The 22651-nt window shown below is 39.6% G+C and overlaps 4 protein-coding genes and 1 pseudogene across 4 annotated transcripts; 1 reads left to right on the top strand and 4 right to left on the bottom strand.

Moving 5' to 3' along the window:
* Nucleotides 1-4515: 4515 nt before the first annotated feature.
* Nucleotides 4516-6140, bottom strand: LOC148730864 (uncharacterized). Its single transcript, XM_088761665.1, is given in 2 exon segments — nucleotides 4516-5557; nucleotides 5559-6140. Coding segments are annotated over 2 exon segments (762 nt in total). The 5' UTR covers nucleotides 6084-6140; the 3' UTR covers nucleotides 4516-5320.
* Nucleotides 6141-6350: 210 nt separating this feature from the next.
* LOC148730863 (uncharacterized) lies at nucleotides 6351-6827 on the bottom strand. Its single transcript, XM_088761864.1, has one exon. The coding sequence runs from the start codon at nucleotides 6825-6827 to the stop codon at nucleotides 6351-6353; it is 477 nt and encodes a 158-aa protein (XP_088617990.1).
* A 36-nt stretch (nucleotides 6828-6863) lies between these two features.
* LOC148730862 (uncharacterized) lies at nucleotides 6864-7343 on the bottom strand. Its single transcript, XM_088761863.1, has one exon. The coding sequence runs from the start codon at nucleotides 7341-7343 to the stop codon at nucleotides 6864-6866; it is 480 nt and encodes a 159-aa protein (XP_088617989.1).
* Nucleotides 7344-7597: 254 nt separating this feature from the next.
* On the bottom strand, nucleotides 7598-10976 carry LOC148730861 (uncharacterized; annotated as a pseudogene).
* Nucleotides 10977-16678: 5702 nt separating this feature from the next.
* On the top strand, nucleotides 16679-18822 carry LOC148730860 (beta-1 adrenergic receptor-like). Its single transcript, XM_088762100.1, has one exon. It carries the CDS (start codon nucleotides 16936-16938, stop codon nucleotides 17908-17910), a length of 975 nt encoding a protein of 324 aa, XP_088618226.1. The 5' UTR covers nucleotides 16679-16935; the 3' UTR covers nucleotides 17911-18822.
* The last annotated feature ends 3829 nt before the right edge of the window (nucleotides 18823-22651 follow it).

Genomic DNA, 22651 nt, shown 5'->3' with positions numbered 1-22651 from the left:
AGCTGATGGGTAAGAATAGCGTTGATAAGAATGATAACAAAAGTTCCTTAGCGTATCATCTGTTAAGAAAACTAAACCAAGCATTGTTTACCATTCATAATGTACTATTATCATCTTGAAGGCACCATGTCTTATTCATTTCCTAATAAACAAAGCTGCCCCTCTGGAATAGACGAAAGCGACTAAATGAGCTTAATATTTTTGTCTTTATTCATTGACTCTCATGTTTCTCAATTCATCTTTGAACCCTGTCATTTATCCCGTCATGGAAGATAAAACTCTTTCGACGCGCTCTCGTGGATATATACTGCTGAACACTTCGTGGAGAAGAAGTCAGCTATCTCGAATAATTTACAATTGGTGTTCAAGTGACATTCACATTAAGGAACTTGATGCCTGGGCTTTATTTGAGACATGTTTTTCAAATACATATGTGAGATATGTTAGAAAACCGGGCTTTTCTAATATGTCTCACATATGTATTTGAAAAACAAACCTCATAAGAAAACTCTTAAAAAATTCATTTTGATAGATGGTATAATGTTAAGCATCGTTACTTATTTTCGCGGACCTTAATTTTGTGATTTGATGAAAAATATTTCATGAAAGGAACTAAATGACGCGATAATTGTCAAAAACCTAATCAGCAGGAAGAGAGAAATAGTCAATAAGTGTAAAGAGCTCATTGTGACGAGTTACAAGGATCTAATACCTTTCTCCTGGTTAATTTTCACGAAAACGTTTTTAAGAAACTCCTGCGAAAATAAAAAAAGATTATCATGAGACCCGTTCGGCCCAGCTCGTGCGATCTCATGGAAAACCGTAGTGAAAGCTGAAGTGTGCAGGGCTGGACGGGTTGACGTGAGCCGGTCCAGAAAAAAAGCTGTCCAGCATTTCTGCACTCCCTTCGCTTTGTTGCAGGAACTTAAAGGGAAACAGAAATGAGACAAAAATAATCCGTGTCTTTCAAGGAATTGGGAAATTCTTGTTCTGATTTGAAAAAAAAAAAAAATAAATAAAGGAAAATTTTTAATAGCAGAGATTTTTGTGCTCGTGTGGCTGCGTGTGGCCGTCTTTCGAGTCCTATTTAGGTTAAAATTAGTGGTCAAATGATAAAATGCCCATTGACTGAGTTTGATCAAGCCGCAACGTATTGTCAGTTGGGATAACTAAACCAGACTTTGTTTACTGTTTACTATATATATATATATCTTATTAACCAAGCGCGAGGGCCGTACTGGGAGAATATCGGCCCGAGGTCTTGACAGTACGGACCAAGCGCAGCGAGGTCCGTACAAAAAAGACTAAAGGCCGATATTCTTCTAGTACGGTCCCGAGAAAGCTTGGTTAATAAGAGAGTTATTACACGACTGAAGTTCAAAGGGACACAAGTGCGATATAATTCGGGACCATTCTAGACATTTTTCGCGTTTTTAACATTCAAATGTAACGTAAGCCCTGACATGTAGTTTGTAACGTACCTTAATATAAATTCAAATGTACGACAGTTAAATGCTCATTTGCAACTGAAGATGACATGAGAATGTCAAAACATGTCCTGTAAATTTAAACTCAAAGTTGTTGTTTCTTTTTTGAAAGTTATTGTCACTCTGCTGTCTCTACGTCCTTTTGGTAACATTATACACGAAATAGCAGAAAAATATGATAAGAAAGTCAGCATCTCTGACCTTCGGAAGTTTGAGAAGACAATCGGTTTTCAAATGAAATTCATATTACTCACTGGATACCTGTGTGCAATGATTGTCTAAGTTGTAATCCGCCTAATCAGATAAACAGCAATATATTTATGAAAGCGACAACAGTGGTGGCAGAAGTTAAACCAATTAGAAATTAGGCTAGAGGTCTCTGTACATGGTGCACGCCTGAGAAAAGACGGAGAAAGTCTGCTCAGACAGAGAAGGGTAACTCTCGAGTTTTCGTGTTAACAGAGTGTTAACATGTCTCACGTGTCTATTTGAAAAACAAGCCTAGTAAGAAAAATTGTCAAAAATACATTTTGACAGACGGTAAAATGTTTAGGCTCGACTACTTTATTATTACTTATTTTAGCGAGAACTGAATTTCCACAAAATGGAACGGGCATATTTGCGGGACTTTAATTTCGCAATTTGACAAAAAATATTTAATAAAAGGAACTACATTAAGCGAAAATTGTCGAAATACTGATCAGCAGGAACGGATAAATAATTCATAAGTGTAAACAGCCTATTGTGACGAGTAACAAGGATCCATTTCCTTCCTCCTGGTTAATTTCCGCGAAAACTATCTTAAGGTCTTTCTATTCCGCGAGTTTTTGACAATCGCCAAACCCGTAAGAATCAACTCCCGTGAAAATAAGTAAAATTATCCCTCTTTTATTGTCTAAATCTCGATTTAAACTGATGAAACTATCATTGAACATCTTGACCGCCCCTGTATGTTAATATCTTTATGGTGCCTCTGTTTCTTTGATGATAATGTGGTGGTAGTTAGTATTCGAGATCTTATCATTTTAGTTTCTGCATCTTTCAGTTTCATTCTCGCATTTGTGGTGTACATCAGGATATAGTTAACTGTTCGGCGGCACAAGAATCAGATTGAATCTTTGCAAGTACAAGAAGTAGCTCAGTCTGATGAGATGAGGAAAAACATTTCTGCCCTCATTAAATCCACAGTTTGCATACTCCATGTATATCTCGTCTTTTTAACTTGTTACTTGTCATATTTTATCTGTACCACTGTTTTGAAAATATATAGCTCGAGCGTCGTTTAAAAAAAACACTCTTTCCTTTTTCATGGACTCCTGTGTTTCTTACTTCACCGTTGCACCCTGTTATTTACTGCTGGAAGATGAGACACATTCAACACGCTATTATGGGCATACTTCGGAACCGTCATCTTGCGAAATTTACAATCGATGATCGATTGCTGTTCATGTTGATAACTGATTCCCTCTGTGTGGCTTACAACGACTATATGCTTTGTTTGCCAACAACAAAGTAAATCGAGACAAAGAAGATTGTACAGAAATAGAGTGATATGACTCTGCGGCAATGTAATTGCGTTGTTCGAATTTTATATACACAATATATCAAATGATCACAATTGGAAAGAAGGAATCTATTTTGAACAGGGATGCTGTTTTTTTTTTTCCCATCGAAAGACAATAAAATAACAATTATAGATGCCCGAATAAAAGTAGGATAGCAGACATGATATCATTCGTATCAGGATTGAACCCTAAAAAGGCCGGCGAATAAAAGCATTTTATGGGGACCTGAGTTTCGTTTGGGCGTTCTTTAATCCCCTGTAAATTTTGCCAATTATTGTAAATTGTTTTGCCAAAATTAAACCTCTTAACATTAGCTCTGGTCTGACAACTGAATGACGAGCCAGCTTCAAATTAAACAGAAAGAATCCTGTGCCATCTTTCCTTCTACCTCAGAATCCTAATTTCCAAATTACGCCTCAATAGGGTAGTGAAAGGATCTTCTTCCTCCTAATAAAAAAGTGAGCTCCTTTACTCAACTGAATGAGTAATTGTAATAAAAACGTTCAACAGCATCTCATCTGGTGAAGAGAAACCAGGAGCTGCTAGTCATTAGCTCTTGAGTGGATTGTGATACAATGAATTGATTGACAGGCTTGAAAACTATCCAAACGGCGAGATTGATTTGGTTTGCCTTTATACTTAAGAGGCAAAAGTTTTCTCGAAGCATAAGGCTGTACATGAAAACGAAAACAGAGGCGGCTTTAGAGTTATTGATTAGCCCGCATGTGTTTTCAGGTGATTTTATCATAGATAATACCTCATCGGAAAGTTTTGAAAAATTAAAATCACGCACGTTTTTCCTTTTTGTCTCCTTTCGCCTGAATAATTCTTTCCAATTTGTAGACAAAAAGGTAGGTCAATAATGTGAAAAGTGTCAGAACAGTAGCCTCGCATAAAAAAGTGCTTAAAAGTTTAATTTGACAGACAATCGACAGCTTAAATTTCAGGAATATCTTTGAGATTACGCGGCGATTTAAAAAAATCATGTCAAAATCTCGCAGAATATTTGTAACAGCGTCAATTCCTCCTGGTTTTCAGGAATAACGGGGCGGGGTGGGGGGGGGGGGGGGTCATTCGTCGCCAAAAGACTAACTAATAAGGAGGGAAGAGGTCATGAGAATATTACATTGCCAGAATGCTCTAACCTTCCCATCCCACCCCACCCCTCCCCCCCTTCCTTGCAGATGATATTTGCGATTTGTGAATAAATCACATGGTCTTTGTTTTCTAACATGTATCGAATGGTATTGGGTGACAGACTTGTCTCAGAAGCAAGATTAAGTGCATAGTAAAGATATGTCGAGAACGGAATCGATTGTTTTGGTTCAGATGCAGAATTAAATGCAAACATTTACATCTACGTATGGTCAGCTCTCACTGCAATTTTCTTTTATTCAAATTGCCTTGGAGTATTTACAGTTTTGGTTGCATTTATTCATATATTTACTACCTTCCAAAAAGGTTTGATTTCCTTTTGAGTTATTAGCCTTTCCAAAGGTATTGAAAAAATAACTGCCGTAAATGAAAAAGGCAATATCTCAAAAAAGGCTCCTGATGATATCATTAGCTTATGAAAAATAAAAAATTAAAAAAATAGAATAAGTACGCTGGATTTCGTGTAGGCAGACATCACTTTGAAGAGAAAAGCACGAATTAAATATCGCATCGGTGACACGGCCAACGCAGGGAATGCAATCAGCACTGCAACCTGATGGGTTAGAAGACGTGTTGTTCAAATTGGATCAATCAGATAAAATCAAATTTGGAAGACAATGTAACAGGGGCATAAAACACAGAAAGATACGCGCGGAGTTATCAAAGTTTCCCTCGAAAATGCAATACGCGACGTGGTGACCTACACCGAACACACCAAGCGAAAAACGGTCACCGCAATGGACGTCGTTGTTTCCTTACTCGGAACTGGTCAGCTCAGACGACCACCACAAACCGTATTATATTATCCAAACTTTAATGATTATTCGATTTCTGTGGCGGGTCGTAAAAACAGGTTTCTCACTTCAGGTTAGCAGATTCGGGTAAGCGAACAGATACAAAAATCGACTTCTCTCTCACTGATTCTTCTGAAAAAACTGGTTTAAATCACGACAAGCTAACACTTTGAATCATTGTGAGGAATTAATGTCAATCACGAGTTGTGTTAATTAAATTATATCTGTCATCATAGGCGACGCCTATTTACTAAACGAAACATTCTCCGCCCCGATAAGGGCGTAGTCCTTATCCTTCTTTTGATCAGCAGAACTTTCTTTAACGGTCTCCTTCAGCAGGATATATAACAGAAATCTTGGTGACTGGGCGGCTGTACTCCCCTGCTGGTGTTTTCACTTTGATGTTGCGGACTCGGCCGTCTGTCCCGGGATATACCTCGATAACTCTTCCAATAGTCCACTTACCGCGGATAGCATTGTTGTCGGCCGTGACGACGATATCATCAACCTCAACATTACGCCTCTCTGTGTGCCACGCCTTCCTTGTCACCAGTGCTAGGGGGTACATCTCTGCTTCAACGTTTCCAGAAGGAGTCCATAATTTTCTGCACAAATTCTACGCGGCGTCGCGGGTTTTTTGTGTCATTGAATGGGCCTTGAGGAACTTCCGATGTCGCCCGTCCAAGGAGCATGTCGTTTGGGCATAAATATTTGCCATCATCCGGGTCATTAGGAACACGGCCAATAGGGCGTTGATTTACGAGATTTCCGACTTCTAGTAGACATGTGTACAGCTCGAACGGACTTAGGATCTGTTCTCCAATTGCCTTCTTTAGGGCTCGCTTACAACTTTTAACGAGGGCTTCAGCACATCCGTTTTGATGAGGTGCAGCTGGAGCAGTGAACAACCAGTTGATGCTTCTTTCTGCACAGAAACCACGGAGTTTATCAGGATCTAAACCTTCGACCATTTTACGCAGTTCCCACTCTGTGCCAACCATCTGCGATCCATTGTCGCTTAACAGTACTTTCGGGTATCCACGGATGGAGAAAAATCCTCTTAGCATCTGAATAAATTCCATTGTCGAGAGGTCAACTGCTAATTCCAGATGGACAGCTCTTGTGTTTAGGCAGGTGAAGATGACGCCATAGTGCTTTTTTGTATTGTTGCGCCCTATCTTCACATTAAATGGACCAAAGTAATCGCATGAGGAGTAGTAGAAGGATGGCGTTTGCGGTGCTAAGCGAAGAGCCAGAAGGTCCGCCATTAATTGCGTTTCTGCCTTGTGTGCCATTTCTCGACAAGTGACACATTTAAATTTCTCTGTCTTACTGAGTTTGTTCGCTTTCTAGATCCAGTATTTTCGTCTGACTTTTGCAGTTGTTGTCGTTACTCCGAGATGACCATGGTTGTGCATATGGCGTGTGATCAGCAGGGATATCCTGTCCTCATTGGGAAGCAGCACAGGGTGCTTTTCTTCGTATGACACGAGGGCTTTGTCAATTCTTCCTCCAACCCTGATAATTCCCTTGTCGTCAACAAACGGGCATAGGGTCTTAAACTCTTCATTCCTCATTCGACTCTTCAAATCCTTTTGGGCATTTCTGATCCATGACATCTCAACCTTCCTTAACTCTTCAGGCATGAGAGGTCCTTCTCGTCCACTGGTTGCATTTTTCCTGAGGCGTATCTTCTCGGCTAACCGCCTTATCCACGCGGTGACTCGTATCAGTTTTCGCCAACTAGAGAAATTCTCCACGTTGATAACATTTCCGACATCTGCAGGCGAGGCTGCTCTGACGGAATTGACTTGGCGACGCTCCATATCTTCTTCGCGATGCAGTGCAGCTGTTTGGACTGGCTATTGTTCTTCTGGAAGTTTCAGAAATTCTGAGCCGTTCATCCACCTCCCCGTTAGCTGCTTTACATGTAATCCTCGCGACAAATCATCCGCTACGTTTTCTTCACCGGGAATGTGCTTCCATTGACTTGGATCCGAATTATTCTGGATCTCTCCAACCCTTGCCGAGACAAACCGCTTGAAACTGCGGGAAGGGCTTTGAATCCATGCAAGTGTGATACTGCTGTCCGTGAAGAATTTGACATCGCCAAATTGAATCGTACATTCTTTCACCATTGTTTTCGCGAGGCGGGAGGCGAGAACAGCTGCTTTTAATTCCAGACGTGGAATTGTCAGCTGCCTTAGGTGTGCCACCCTAGACTTAGCCGCGATGAAGTTAACTGCATAGGTGCCTTGTTTCGTTTTCTGTCGGATATACGCGCAGGCCCCAAATGTCATGCTTCCTGCGAGGCATCTGAGAAGACACACAGTGCTGGTCATTCTGGAGATTCGGGTGGAACCAGGCATCTTTTGAAACCAATCTGGTCGAGCTCCTTCATTTCCTCGAAGAACTGAGTCCACTTTTCTTGTACCTCACATGGATGCTCATCGTCCCAATTAAGACCAATCTGCCACAGCTCTTGTAAACCTATTTTGGTTCTGCTGATGAATGCAGCTGCGAATCCAATAGGGTCACAGAAGCGGGAAACTTGACTGAGAAGCGTTCTCTTGGTCATCTTTATTTCACGGTCCACTCAACGATTTTTCAGGCGCGGTAAATCCACTTTAACTTTGAAGCTGAACTCATCTGTAACGTAATTCCAGATCACTCCAAGTACCTTTTCTTCAATTTCTTTCTGAAAATTCTTGAAACCCTTTTCTTGATTTTCTGCATTGATAAGAACTTTGTTCGAAGTCCAGCCCTTCACGGCAAACCCTCCACTTTCGAGTACTTTGTCTAGATCTCCAGTCAACTTCTGAGCCTGCATTACCGTGTCTACAGACCCGCAAATGTCATCCATGTAAGAATTCTTAGTGAGCACTTCGGCTGCTTCCGGGTAGTCCTTCTTGTTTTCTTCAGCTGTTTTTCTTAACGCAATTTGGGCCATAGCAGGCGCCGGCTTATCACCAAACGTCAGGACGGTTTTTACGTACACATCGGGTTCTTTCTCCGTTTCCAAATTTCTCCATAGGAACCGATGGACAAGTTGATCCTTTTCCGGGATGAGTACTCGGTGATACATTTTGGATATGTCACCCATCATTGCTACTTCTCTTTCTCTAAACCTCAAGACGACTCTAAACAGATTGTTCAACAGATCGGGTCCCTTAAGCCAATAATCGTTCAGCGCGTGACCTTGGTAAACTGAGGAGGAATTGAAGACGATACGTACGGGTGTGCTTTTCTTCTCGGGTCGAATCACCGCATGGTGAGGAATGTAATGCACCGGGCCTTTGTAATTCTTAATTTCCTCTTTAGACAGCTCTCTTGAGAACTTCATCTCCTTCATCTCTTCCATTTGTTTGTCGTAAGCCACTCCTTGTTCTGGGTCTTTTTTATGGCGTCTTTCCATACTTTCCAACCGTTTCATCGCTAATGGTTTATTATCCGGCTACAGCATGGGGTTTTTCTTCCAAGGGTACGGTACCTTCCACTGATTGCCCACCTTTTCACATGACTTGGAAATGATTTCCGCTTCCTCTCTTTCGGCTTGCGTTAGCTTGTCAGTCTCACAAAAACACGGTTTAACTTCTACTCCCATTGCTTCAGTCTTCCAAAAATCTGACATTTCTACTGGCGCGGCAAATCTTACATGGTAGACACGGCCATTCACTTGGGTTTCTCCCGACGGTCCACCGAGAACCACCCATGCTAGAGGCGTTTTTCTCGCAACTAACTGTCCCGTTTGCCTGGTCTGTCCAGTAAGCATCTGGGCGTGATCGATTCCTATCAGTAAGTCAACAGGACCATTGCCTCTGCGTATCTTTTCGTTTTCCAGTCCTAGAAGCTTGGCGATTGGTTTAAGCTGAACTGCTGACACTTCTTCGCTAATGCACGGGATTCCAATCACCTTTATTGAGAACATCTTGGTGTTGTTTGGTGCTGACACAGGAAATTGTAAACTTTAGTCTTGATTGTCTCTTCTTCTCCTCCCACTTTTGAAATTGTTACGGCAGTGTCGTTTCTTTTGAGTTCCAGTGCATCTGCTGTTTCATCGCGGATTAGGCTGATCTGTGCTCCCGAGTCAAAGAGAGTGTTGCTCTGCTTTTGGAACCCGTTTTGACCGTAAATCTTGCATGTTATCACCGGTAAAAGAGTTTCATGTGGTTCGGAGATAGACGCGACGCCAACTTTAACTGCAGTGCTCTTGTGAAGCAACGGGTGATGAAAGTGCATGCATTCCCTTCCATTCTCAGTTTTCTTACACTCGCGACGTCTTCTACAATTATCAACTCGATGGTCCTTTCCGGCTGTTTTCATGCAACTAAAGCAAACATGGTTTTCTTTGGCGACCTTGATGCGCTGTTCGATACCGAGTGCGGCGAATTTAGGGCATGTATCTGGCCAATGGGACGAACTTTTACAGTACCAGCATTTGTACCACTTTTGGTTAGATGTGTCGACTTGAAAGGCGTTGACTGATCTGCCAGATCTCAACGGGGCAGTAGCACGCATACGTGATTTCATCTCCACATCCATCCACTTCATTAGTCGCTCCAAAGTCGCTTTTTCTTCCTGTCGCTCCAAGTCTCGTGACCAAACCTTTCGATCATCCGAACACAATTTTTGCTCGATTATAGATAGCATGTGACTATTGTCCATGTCATTTTGACTTCCGACCTCCTTCAGAGTGTTGAAACTTCTTTTAACTAGGTGAACTAAGTCGCAAAATCTCGCATCCTCTCCCGGTTGTAAAGCTCTAAACTTTACTATGTCTTGAGTGATCGTATCCGACACGAACCTTGGATCTCCGTAAATAGCGTCCAAATAATCCCAGGCTGCGTCATACTCCGAGCCTATACCTTTAATTAACTCTAATGGCTTATCTTGCAGACACGTGCGAAGAAAAGTTATCGCATCCCTTTTGCTGTATTTTGATTCTATCGCATGCTTAAAATCGGCGCGAAAAATGGCGTACTCTCTTACGTCTCCGGTAAATTTGGGCATCTTAGGCTTTTCCATCTTAAAACCACAGGCGGAAGTTGTAGCATTAGAGTTGGTTTGAATGCTTTCATGTATTTCATTTCCCGAAACAAAGGACGTGTTTTCGTGATGTGGGGCGACATCATCATTTCCGGAACTTGTACTTTGATGGGTGTTAATGGGTTAATAACCGCCAGAACTTACACGAGGGGCATCGTCTTCTATTTGAATACTTGGAATTCCACTACTTCCCGGCCCACCGACACCATTATTTTTCCCTTTAAATGATGTAGATGTATCATGAGCTTGTAATGGGGCCTTTCCCTTACTTAAGAGAGAATCCAAATATATTTTTGCGCCTATTTCCATTGACATAAAGTCTTCTTGACAATCTGCCATCCATCCTTCTTGTACTTCGAACTCGCTGTCATCTTCAATTAATCGTGAATAATGTTCGTGTTTGGCCACAAGATTGTCAAACGCTAACTGTAGTTTACTAAGACCATCTCTTACCTCTTTCTCTGGTCTTTCCACTTCTAATAACTTTGCCAAGGACTTTCCACATCGGGTGAGCGCTCCTTTGGCAGTCCTCCTTTCAGTTTTCGCAGTTTTCAGGGCGTCCTCGGCCATGTGCTCTTCCGTAATTCTTCGTTACAACCCAGAAATCGAATGAAACGTTTCCTTACTCGGAACTGGTCAGCTCAGACAACCACCACAAACCGTATAATATTATCCAAACTTTAATGATTATTCAATTTCTGTGGCGGGTCGTAAAAACAGGTTTCTCACATCAGGTTAGCAGATTCGGGTAAGCGAACAGATACAAAAATCGACTTCTCTCTCACTGATTCCTCTGAAAAAACTGGTTTAAATCACGACAAGCTAACACTTTAAATCATTGTGAGGAATTAATGTCAATCACGAGTTGTGTTAATTAAATTATATCTGTCATCATAGGCGACGCCTATTTACTAAACGAAACAGTCGTATCCGCGCTTAAACGACAGGGACGCACGCTGTACGACTTTGGAGGATGAAGAATAAAGAAACTTTAGAGTCAGGAAGCGTGTAAGAGAAAAGACTGAAATTTTCTTGATAGCTTCCAGCAAGACTGCATGCTCGTAATTACGTTTTAATTTTGTGTTAATTTTTGATTTTTTCGAATGGAATGAAAACAATGTACTATAAAACGATCTCATCATTTCCTATTATCATATTGGCTTAATTTCGTTTCGTTTGTATCTGTGTACTGATGTTGTAATTTCTTTTTTACTTAATGTTATATATATCTATGTAATGTACAGAAAATTAAATTTGCTTCTTTCGTTTGTACAATTGTTTACAGTCCATATTTTTACCGCGCGTCACCTGCATGGGAGGGAACTGAGGCGAGGTTAGTGGCGTTCGCCTCTAAAGAGCGAATTGTATTGTTTAAACCTCAGGGAACACATGTGCCACATATTCAAATAGAATTTTTTTGGCAGAGCAGTTTTCACTAGTGTGTAAAAAGAGCAAAATGGGTGTAATTCAAACAGGCAATCGGAACGGAATGGTTGACAACGTAATTAGTTAATGAGAACCAGAGATATTGACGGGCGTGGTCTAGAGTGACGCTTTTTGCGTCATTCACTAGCGGGGGCTAAGGCTCGGAACGTCAGCTTTAAAAACTCTTTAGTGTCCCGGCGATAAGATTATGGCAAGTTTGAGGAGCCCATTGCCTGTAATGGGCTCTTGCCCGTCCTTAACTAAACCATTTTTTTTTCGGCAGAACTTGTTTTAGAATTATCGAACTGAGCGAGAAATTAAACGAACTAAAGAAATTTAATTACTGCTACACGTGTTGAAGCGACTAAAGGTAATCAGGGAAAACTCAAAATGAAAATTGTTTTCTACTCACTTAAATAAACGCTAGAGAGTAAATTATTAACGCACTGACTAAACGTTTCAATTCATTCCAAGTTTAATCGTTTGCGGTTGATACTTATGTTGATGCTGTTTTTTCATTTCATCGTTGATTTTAGTCTAAGTGAAACCTGCGTTTAAAAGGGATTTGTAAAAGAATCCATATAAAAGAACTGAAACCGTTATTAACACTTTTATACTCCTGAGATGAAATCATAATCCTAACAGCAGTCTTAATAAGAGAAGGACAACACTGGTGGTTTTTAGTCGACGTTTTAGCAATTATGCCAGAGATCTCTACAGATGGCTTTTTAGGCTTGTACCAGGACGAGAAAATTTCAGAATTCATTTCATTTTCACAACAAACAACCGGCCCCCTTGTTGGGCCGTTGTGTTCAGCGGGCCTGAGGATCCGAAAGGAGTTAAGATGGCGGTCGGCCGCTTTTTCTGGTTGCTCATTCTTCTGTGCCATTTTTCATCAACACAGTTCCATTTGTCACCTAATTTGAACAATTTCTGTTCTGGGTTCATTTTTGTTAACCATTGCCAAAGCATCTTCAAGGCAAATCAACACATGGCAAAATTTTGGCCCTTTGTCATTCGCGGCATCCATTCGGTTGCTTGGCACTGTTTTCCTATCGTCAGAACGTTCCACCCGGTTCTTCGCTTCAAATCCAAGTTCTTAGCTTCAAGGACCAAGTACTATGCGAACAACACTGCTTCCTTCAACTTATCAGTAATTTCTCTTGAATTTCTTTACATCCTGGAATATAAACCTCAATCCTGGCCCCGCGATCAACACTTCTGTAAAGCCTTCCACTCTCAAGTGCTTTTCTATCAAAATCCAGAGCATCAAGAGCTTTGTCAAGACGCCTGATTTCCCTTATAAAGTATGCAAGCTTACTCTCTTTAAAAAAATTCGTATACAGTGAAAATTTTGACGTTCTTTCATTAACTGAGACATGGTTGACAGATTCTGTAAGTGACCTAGAAATCTTTGATGTTGGTTACTCAATTTATCGTACGGACAGAAGTTCTGGAAAGCGTGGCGGTGGCTTTTTACTGGCGGTTAAAAATTCCATTCCATCTCATCGACGGCGTGATTTGGAAACTGAATCCTCTGAAATGGTTACTATTGAAATTTTATTACACGACTCGGGCAGCCAGAGGGCCAATAACTAAAATCAAACAATCAAAATGCTCTATTGCCGGTCAATATTCTCTCAGTATTGGAGCGGGCACCGTCCCGAATGGTCCCGAATGGTCCCGAATGATACCGCACTTGTGTCCCTTTGAACTTCAGTCGTATGATAAATCTCTTATTAACCAAGCTTGCTCGGGACCGTACTGGAAGAATATCGGCCCTCGGTCTTTTTTGTACGGACCTCGCTGCGCTCGGTCCGTACTGTCAAGACCTCGGGCCAATGTTTTTTCAGTACGGCCCTCGCGCTTGGTTAATAAGATATATGTAACGGATGATGGCCCAGAATTCATTGTCTCTGCTGTTTACCGTCCCCATAACTCAAACTTTCAGTCACTTATTACTGATTTTAATACGTTTCTGGAGTTGTCGTGTATATGTTCAAGTACTAAACTTCTCGTGTTGGGAGACTTTAATTTTCCAACTATTGACTGGCGTGGATCGATTGAGTCATGCACTGCTGATGAGATTTCCTTTTGCGGAGTTCTGAAGGACTATTTTCTCTCTCAATTCAACAAGCATCCTTCAAGAAATGCAAATATTTTGGACCTAATTACTACAAATGAGCCCGATTGTATTCATGACATTGAAACAACGGATGAAAGTGTTTTACCATTCCCCACAGATCAAATTCCAGTTACCTTTGATCTCACTTTATGTATTCCCCGATTACCTAAACAACCTCGCACTGTCTACAATTTCAAGAAAGCAGATTTTGAAACCTTGGAAGAAAAGTTGCGCGATACCAACTTATCTGGCCTCATTTCTACTGGCTTAATTGTGGATCAGGACTTTGAGAATTAGTTCTCTCAACTTATGTCTCAGGTTGATGAACATATACCTCAAGTAAAACTCAGAGATATCAACTTTGATGGTCATGTTATCTACTTGCTCCGTAAGAGAAATGATGCCAGAAACAGAGCAAACAAGACCGACAGTGTCTATTGTCGTGAAAAATTCCGTGCTCTACGTCGCGAATGCAAGTCGTTAATCAACAGTAATTACAACGACTATACAGATTCTCTTCAAACGTCACTTCTTGAGAATCCAAAAAGATTCTGGTCATATTATAGAAGTAAAAGGAAATTAACCTCAGTACCTGTCACGATTAAACATTGCAGTCGATATTTTCGTTCTCCAGCTCGACAGGCTGAGGCGTTTAACCAGTACTTTTTCACAGTTTTTTCACCTCATCCGCCGTCCACATCATGCGGACTCGGACGCAACGTTGTCGTCCATTTCTTTTAACCATTTCTGAAGTAGAGTCATTGCTCCATGGTTTAAATATCAACAAAGCCTATGGCCCTGACAGTCTGCCGACTCGTATCTTGGTCGAATGTTCATCGCAACTTGCTCCCTCAGTATGTAAACTATTCAACAAATCTCTTTCTTCTGGAGTGCTACCAAAATTATGGAAAGTAGCATTGATCACTCCTGTCTATAAGAAAGATGATAGAGAACTAGCGGAGAATTACAGACCTATTTCCCTACTTTGTACCCTATCCAAAGTTCTCGAAAGATGTATTTTCAATAGGTTTATTACCCATCTTAGCAGTTCCTTATCTACTTGGCAACATGGATTTCTGAGTGGTCGCTCGACAGTCACCCAGATGCTTTGCTTTCTTTATAAAATCGGAGAGGCCCTGGATAACTCTCTCCAATCTGATGTTGTTTACTTGGACCTGTCTAAAGCATTTGACACTGTCTCTGACTCCCTTCTATTACAAAAACTTGGAGCTTCTGGTATTTATGGTTCTCTGTTACAATGGTTCACAGATTATCTAGCAAATAGGTCCCAGAGAATGTTAATCAAAGGCGCAACATCTTCCTCCTTACCTGTGCTCTCAGGAGTACCCCAGGGAAGTATTCTGGGGCCACTGCTCTTCCTATGGTATATCAATGATTTACCGGATGTGTTATCTAGCTCTACTATGGCTTACGTTTTCGCAGATGACACCAAGCTTGCTCGCATTATCCACTTCGAGTCTGATATAACTAATTTTTAACAGTATATTGATAAAATGCTTGAATGGTCTACTAACTGGCGCATGAATTAAGTTTAATCTCAAGAAGTGCGAAGCTATACGTGTAACTCGAAAGAAATCTCCACTTCAAGGCTCCTATCAAATTGGGAATCATGTCATTTCTCAGACCGATACCCAAAAAGATCTTGGTGTTATTCTTAATACCGATCTAAAATGGAGTTCCCACTTTTCCTCCATATCATCCAAAGCTAACAAATTGCTGGGTTTTCTCTACAGAACATCTGACCCTCATTTTGGACCTACAGTCAAGCGTTCCTTGTACCTGAGCCTGGTGTGATCTCATCTGGGTTATGCCAGCGAGGTGTGGACTCCCTTATATATTGGTGGTCTTCGAACAATCCGAGCAGTTCAACGTAGAGCAGCAAAGTATATTTTAGGGTATCGTGACGCCCTTATTCCCTAGAAAGAAAGGCTTATTAAACTGAACCTGTTGCCAGTGTCGTACTGGCATGAAATCAGATATTTAGTTACTTCTTTAAGGCCATTAATGGCATATATAACATCGATATTACAGAGTTTATTTAGCCCAAAGGAATAGTTAGATCTACTCGTAATAGTTGTTCCTTAGATCATCAACCTTTGAAATGTAAGAACGTCTCTTTTTCAACGTAGCTATTTCAACAGAACTGTTAAGTTATGGAATTTTTTACCTTTGTCATTAAGAACTTTATCTAGTGTTATTTCTTTCAAAGGATCTTTAATTAAACGTTACAAAAAAGCTCTTATCGAAACCTTCGATCAGGACAACGTTTTTATTTGAAAGTCCTTGTGTCCTAAATGCTTTGCTACGGGGAATTTAATTGGTTTCCGCCAGTGTTGCTTCTAATTACTTATAAACTATTATACGTACGCATATTTTATATAGATATTTTTAAGACATATTAAATTAGTCTTGTATTACCAATTTATTAACTTTTTTTCTTTTTCTTTTTTTTTTTTCTTTCCTTTGGACTTTCACCTAGTTGGAGCTTGCTCTGTTGTGATTGTTCCTCACTGAGCTTTTGCTTTTCGCTTTTCGTTTTACTATTGAGCTTATTTATCCTTCTTATTCTATTTTTTTTATCTCAGTGGAAGTTTAATAAACAAATAAATAATAAATAAATAAACAGTTTGCTTCAAGTTAAAAGGATTATGAAGGAATGCATGTGTTATACTACATTCACACAAAAGCTGTTCTGTTAGACAAGGTTTAAAATTATGTTCTTCATAGAGGCTTCTTAACCGATGTTTGTAGACTTCACATTTAGCGCATTGAACTGAATAATTACAACATGGTGACAAATCGAAATTTATGGAAAATTCATGCATTTTCTCAGGTCTCTGTTTTTGATTTTCATTTAGTTAAACCAATATATACTCAGCATATTTTTCTGATGTGAATGAGGTCTAAGATATACTTAAAAAATTAAGCCTTGTGAGAAAATAGTCAAAACTCATTTTGACCGGATGACCTGATACTTAACTTCGACTGTCTAAAACCGTTCAATATTTATTATCTTGTTTGCAATTAAACATCTAAAATACAATTGAATGTCCTGACCGCCCCCGTCTGCTGATGTGCCTGACGTAAGTTTTTTATTTGTCATTGACTTATATCATATTGTCATTGGCTTACACTCTTACGAACCCCTATCATAATTAGTGTATACCTTTTATTGAGCTTCATCGCTTTGCAAAAAAAAGGAACATTTTACGCAGAATCACTACCCTGAGTAAGGAGAAATTGTCCTGCTAAAGAATCGCAACACATTTTATTTATCTGAATTAGGGGCTCCTATCTTTCATACCTGAGTTAAGATCATGAACGAATTGTTTTGTAACGAGTCTTCACAATACATCCCTATATACGCCGAATTCGCAGATCTTCGATCGACTTTTATCGCCAACTGTGTCCTCAACAATTATCTAACTTACACCTCCATCATGTTCAATATTGTGACAGTCTATGCCATACACAAAACCTCGGCGATGGCAAAGACTTTAAAAACTCTGCTGCTGAGTCTTGCTTGTTCTGATGTTGCGGTTGGTTTGTTTACTCAACCATTATACAGTTCCCATCTGATCAAGTGGCTTCAACTGGACGATCCTGGCTGTAAAACTCGGCAAATGTGGTTTATTTCATGTAATTTATTGTCAACTGTCTCGTTCCTCGGTGTTGTGGCTGTAAGTGTAGACAGGTTCTTCGCACTTCATCTTCATCTCAGATACCAAGAACTTGTGACTCACAAGCGCGTTGTTATTGTGGTGATCAGCATATGGGTGTTCAGTGCATTTGTTTCTTCGATAACATTGTGGGGGTTAGTCAGTACTCGAGATCTTATTATTTTAGTTTCTGCGTCTTTCGGTTTCTTTATCACAGCTGTGGTCTACATCAGGATATATTTAACTGTACGACGACACAGGAATCAGATTCAGTCCATGCAAATACGAGACAAAGCTCAGTCTGATATAATGAAAAACTTTGCTGGTGTCATTAAATCAACAGTTGGAATATTCTACGTATATCTCGTATTTTTAAGTTGTTATTTGCCTCTTCTGATTTGCCTGGCTGTTACTCGAATCTATGGCTCGAATTCGGCTTTAAAAAAGTTCTTTCTTTTCTCATGGACTCTCGTGTATCTAAATTCAACTTTGAACCCTGTCATTTACTGTTGGAAGATGAGACAAACTCGACACGCTATTATAGACATACTGTGGAAGATATATCAGAGAATAAATCAGCCATCTCGCGTAATTTACAATCGGCCATCGAGCGTGGTCCATGTTGACAACTGATCTACTCTGTGTGGCTTACAAGGACTATACGCAGTTTATAAATATACGACAAAGTAAATAGGGACAAAGAAGATTAAACATAAACTTAGTGATTTGATCCGTCAGCCAAATAATTGCGCAGCTCCGAATTTAACACCACAACATATCAAATTGTTGCAACTGGATAGAAAAAGAGTACTTTGAACAAGGAAGCTGGTTTTGTTATCGATGGACCGTGAGATTGTAATTACAGATGGCAATTAAAGAAGTATAGCAGACATGATATTATTCGGCATACCAACGTTTTCGTAGCTCTAAAATTAAAATCAAGATTAAAATAAGATAAGAGTGGATGTGGACCTAAGCTTCTTGCAGGGGGTTTCTTTTATCCATTGAAAAGTTTGTCCATGACTGCGAAATGATTCGCCAACTCTCTTAGGACTACCACTGACAACTGAATGACGTGCCAGCTTGGAATAAAAATGAAGGAAACTTGAGCCATCCGTCTTTCTACCTCAAAGGCAGAATTACGAACGTACGCCGTAATAGGGGAGAAGAAAAACTTCTTGCTCTTAATGTAAAGTCAACTCCTTGACTCCTCTTCATGTGCAATTTTAAGAAACTTTCAAGCAAGCAGGTAACGAGAATGACAAAGATAATCAATTAGAGATCATGGTGTAGATTGCAAGACTTTCGGGGCCGAACAACAAATTTAAGATATAACTGAAGGGAATAAACCTCCATGTCCCAGACCAGTTCATTGGAAGTTAAAAAGTTAAATGATCCTACGACTTAAACGGTATAGCGTCACATTAAGAGCGGAAGAAAGAAAACAACCAGGAGCTAGTACTTTTTAAGAGGGAGAAAAAATTGATGTTAGTCATTGGCTGTTGGGTGGATTGCAAAAATAAAAAAAAAAAGGATTGATTGATACTCTCGAGAACTGAACATTCAGCGAAAAGATTTCGTTTGCCTTTACACTTTTGAGATAAAAACTACGTCGAAGCAAAAGGCTGCATATGAAAACGAAAACAGAGGCGGCTTTAGAGTTGTTGTTTAGTTCGCAGATGTTTTCTGGTGGTTCTAGATAATACCTGACCGGGAACTTTTGAGAGGTTAAAATTAAGCATGTTTCCGTAGTTATCTCTTTTCGCTTAAGTTTCGTGATTTCCAATTTCTGGCCGAAAGAGAGGATCTAGAACTTAAAAAGTGTCAGAACATTAATCTCGTCAAGTGCTTAAAAGTTTATTTTGACAGATAATCGAAACCTTAAATTTCAGGCATATCTATGAGATTAGGTGGCGATTTAAAAAATCTCGGAGAATATTTGTAACAGGGTCGATTCCGGCGGGTTTTCAGGGAAGACGGGGAGGGGATTAGACGTCGCCAACAGGCTAACTCCCTTTCAGGTGTTAAAAAATGACAGGCCCTTTAGGAAGATAAATAAAAGATCCGGTAATTTACTCCTAACAGAAAAACTAATTTGGGAATAACGATGAGTAAGGTGTACAGAGATCGATAATAAGAATAATATCTTAAGTTCTATGGCGTATTGTCTGTTAAGATAACTAAACCAAACATTGTTTACTATTCAGAGTGCATTATTATCATCTTAAAGACCTTCTCCTGTTTTATTAATTTTTTCAATGAACCTAGCTAGCTGTCACTCTTGGATATAGGAAAGCAACTTAATGAGCTTAATGTCTTTGTCTTTATTCATTGACTCCCATGTTTCTTAATTAATCTTTGAACCCTGTCATTTGCCACCGGTAGATGAGACAAATTCGACACGCTATCATGGACATAGATTGCAGAACATTTCTTAGAGAAGAAATCAGCCATGTCGAATAATTTACACTGCATACCTGTGTGCAATGACTGTCTAAGTTGTAAACCGCTTAATCAGCTGAACAGCAATCTAATTATGAAAGCGTCGACAGAGGTGGCAGAAGTCCAACTTTTAAGAAATTAGGCCAGCGGTCTCTGTACATGGTGTACGCCTGAGCAATGACGGAGAAATTTTAAAACCTTTTTAAAAGGATGAGTTTTTCGTGATTTCCTCTATTCGCTCAGCTAGACAAGGGTAAACTCGGGTTTTCGAGAATTTAATGTCGCGAAAATGGTATGGACATATTTCATGGGACTTCAATTTCGCGATTTTGACTAAAAAGTATTTAATAAAAGGGACTAAATTACGTGAAAATTGCCAAAATACTTGTCAACACGAACAGAGAAATAATTCATATGTAGAAACAGCTTATCGTCACGAGTTACAATACCTTCCTTCTGGTTAATTTCCGAAAAAAACTATTTTACGGCGTTTCTATTTCGCAATTTTTGACACTCGCGAGATTCGCAAGAATTAACTCCCACGAAAATAAGTAAAAATTATCGTATCTTTACTGCAACACTCCTTTATTGTCTAAATTTTGATTTAAACTAATGAAAATACAATTGAATATTTTGACAGCCCCTGTATGTTAATTTCTCTATGGTTGTATGGTGCATCTATTTCTTTGATGATAATGTGGAGGTAGTCAGTATTCGAGATCTTATTATTTTAAATTCTGCATCTTTCAGTTTCATTGTCACATTTGTGGTGTACATCAGGATATAGTTAACTGTTCGGCGGCACAAGAATCAGATTGAATCTTTGCAAGTACAAGAAGTAGCTCAGTCTGATGAGATGAGAAAGAACATTTCTATCCTCATTAAATCCACAGTTAGCATATTTTACGTATATTTCGTCTTTTCAACTTATTTTAAACTTGTTTTTAACTTGTTACTCGCTATATATTTTATATGTGCTGCTGTTTGGAAAATCTATGGCTCGATTGTCGTTTTCAAAAAAACACTCTTTCCTTTTTCATGGACTCTTGTGTTTCTTAATTCATCTTTGAACCCTGTCATTTACTGCTGGAAGATGAGACACATTTGACACGCTATCATGGACGTACTTCGGAACGTGTCTTGAAGAAGAAATCAGCCATCTTGCGTAAGTTACAATCGATCACCGAGTGTTGTTGATAACTGATTCCCTCTGTGTGGCTTACTATGACTATCGAGCGTGAGCCCTTCGTTAGAGCGTTAGCCATTCGCTCTGAAGAGGGGCTAACGCTCGAAACGTCACTCTTTTTATTCGTTACAGTGGCCAATTTACTATTTAAACTTAGCTGATATAACCAAATTACCTTGTCACCTCCACCGACGCAGCACTACAATTAGAAACTTTCAGCCTTTATTAATGACTATGCTTTGTTTGTCATCGGCAAAGTAAATCGAGGCAAAGATTGTACATAAACAGAGTGATATGACTCTGCAGCGACGTAGTTGCGTCAAACAAATTTAAATACACAATACATCAGATGATCACAGTTGGAAAGGAGGAATTTATTTTGAAGAGGGAAGCTGTTTTTTTTTCATGGAAAGAAAATGAAATAACAATTATGGATGCGCGAATAAAAGTAGGATAGCAGACATGATATTAATCGTATCAGGATTGAACACTAAAAGGCCGGAAAATGAAAGCTTTTTATGGGGACCTGAGTTTCGTACGGGCGTTTTTCAGTCCCCTGTAAATTTTGCCCATCATTGCGAATTGTTTTGCCTAAATTAAACCTCTTAACATTAGCTCTGATCTGACAAGTGACTGACGAACCAGCTTAAAATAAAACAGAAGGAAACTTGTGCCACCTTTCCTTCTGCCTCGAAATCCGAATTCCCAAATTACGCCTTAATAGGATGGTGAAACTAGGAACTTCTTCCTCCTAATAAAAAGGTAACTCCTTTACTCCACTGAAGGTGTAATTGGAAGAAAAACGTTTAATAGCATCTCATCTGGTGAAAAGAAACCAGGAACTGCTAATCATTAGCTATTGAGTGGATTATAAAACATAATGGATAATTGATCTGCTTGAAAACTATACAAACGGCGAGGATCATTTCGTTTGCCTATACACTTTTTAGGTAAAAGTTTGTTCGAAGCAGAAGGCTGCACATGAAAACGAAAACAGAGGCGGCTTTACAGTTATTGATTAGCCCGCATGTGTTTTCAGGTGCTTCTATTATAGATAATACCTCAACGGAAAGTCTTGAGAAATTAAACTCACGTACGTTTTTCCTTATTGTCTCCTTTCGCTTAAGTTGAATAATTCTTTCCAATTTTTAGACAAGGTAAAAAATGTCAGAACATTAGCTTCGCATGAAAAGTGCTCAAAATATTATTTTCACAGACAATCGACAGCTTAAATTTCGGGTATATCTTTGAGATTACACGGCGATTTGAAAAATCATTTCAAAATCTCGCAGAATATTTGTAACAGCGTCGATTCCTGCTGGTTTTCAGGGATAACGGGAAGGGGGGGGGGATCATTCTTCGTCACCAACAGACAAACTAATAAGGAAGAAAGAGGTCATGAGAACATTACATACCCAGAATCCTCTAACCTCCCCCCCTCCCTTGCAGATGATTATTGTAAATGAATTAAAGGGCCTTTTTTGCTAGCGTGCATCCTGAATGGTACTGGGTGACAGACTTGTCTCAGAAGCATGATTGGGTGTATAGTAAAGATATGGCGAGAAAGGAATCGATTGCTTTGGTTCAGATACAAAATTAAATGCAAAAATTTACATCTACCTATGGTCAGCTCTCACTGCACTTTTTTTTTCTTTCGAAGTGCCTTAGGGTATTTACCGTTTTGCTTGCATTTATTCATATATTTACTACCTTTCAAAATGCTTTTTATTTCCTTTTGAGTTACTA

This window comes from Stylophora pistillata, chromosome 5 (genome assembly GCF_964205215.1).
Source record: "Stylophora pistillata chromosome 5, jaStyPist1.2, whole genome shotgun sequence".
Classification (NCBI taxonomy): domain Eukaryota; kingdom Metazoa; phylum Cnidaria; class Anthozoa; order Scleractinia; family Pocilloporidae; genus Stylophora; species Stylophora pistillata.
This window is presented reverse-complemented; position numbering and strand designations above follow the sequence as displayed.

What these genes read in the sequence shown, in the direction of transcription:
- LOC148730860 (XM_088762100.1), top strand. Translation starts at nt 16,936, where the DNA reads ATGAACGAATTGTTTTGTAACGAGTCTTCACAATACATCCCTATATAC.
- LOC148730863 (XM_088761864.1), bottom strand. Translation starts at nt 6,827, where the DNA reads ATGGAGCGTCGCCAAGTCAATTCCGTCAGAGCAGCCTCGCCTGCAGAT.
- LOC148730862 (XM_088761863.1), bottom strand. Translation starts at nt 7,343, where the DNA reads ATGACCAGCACTGTGTGTCTTCTCAGATGCCTCGCAGGAAGCATGACA.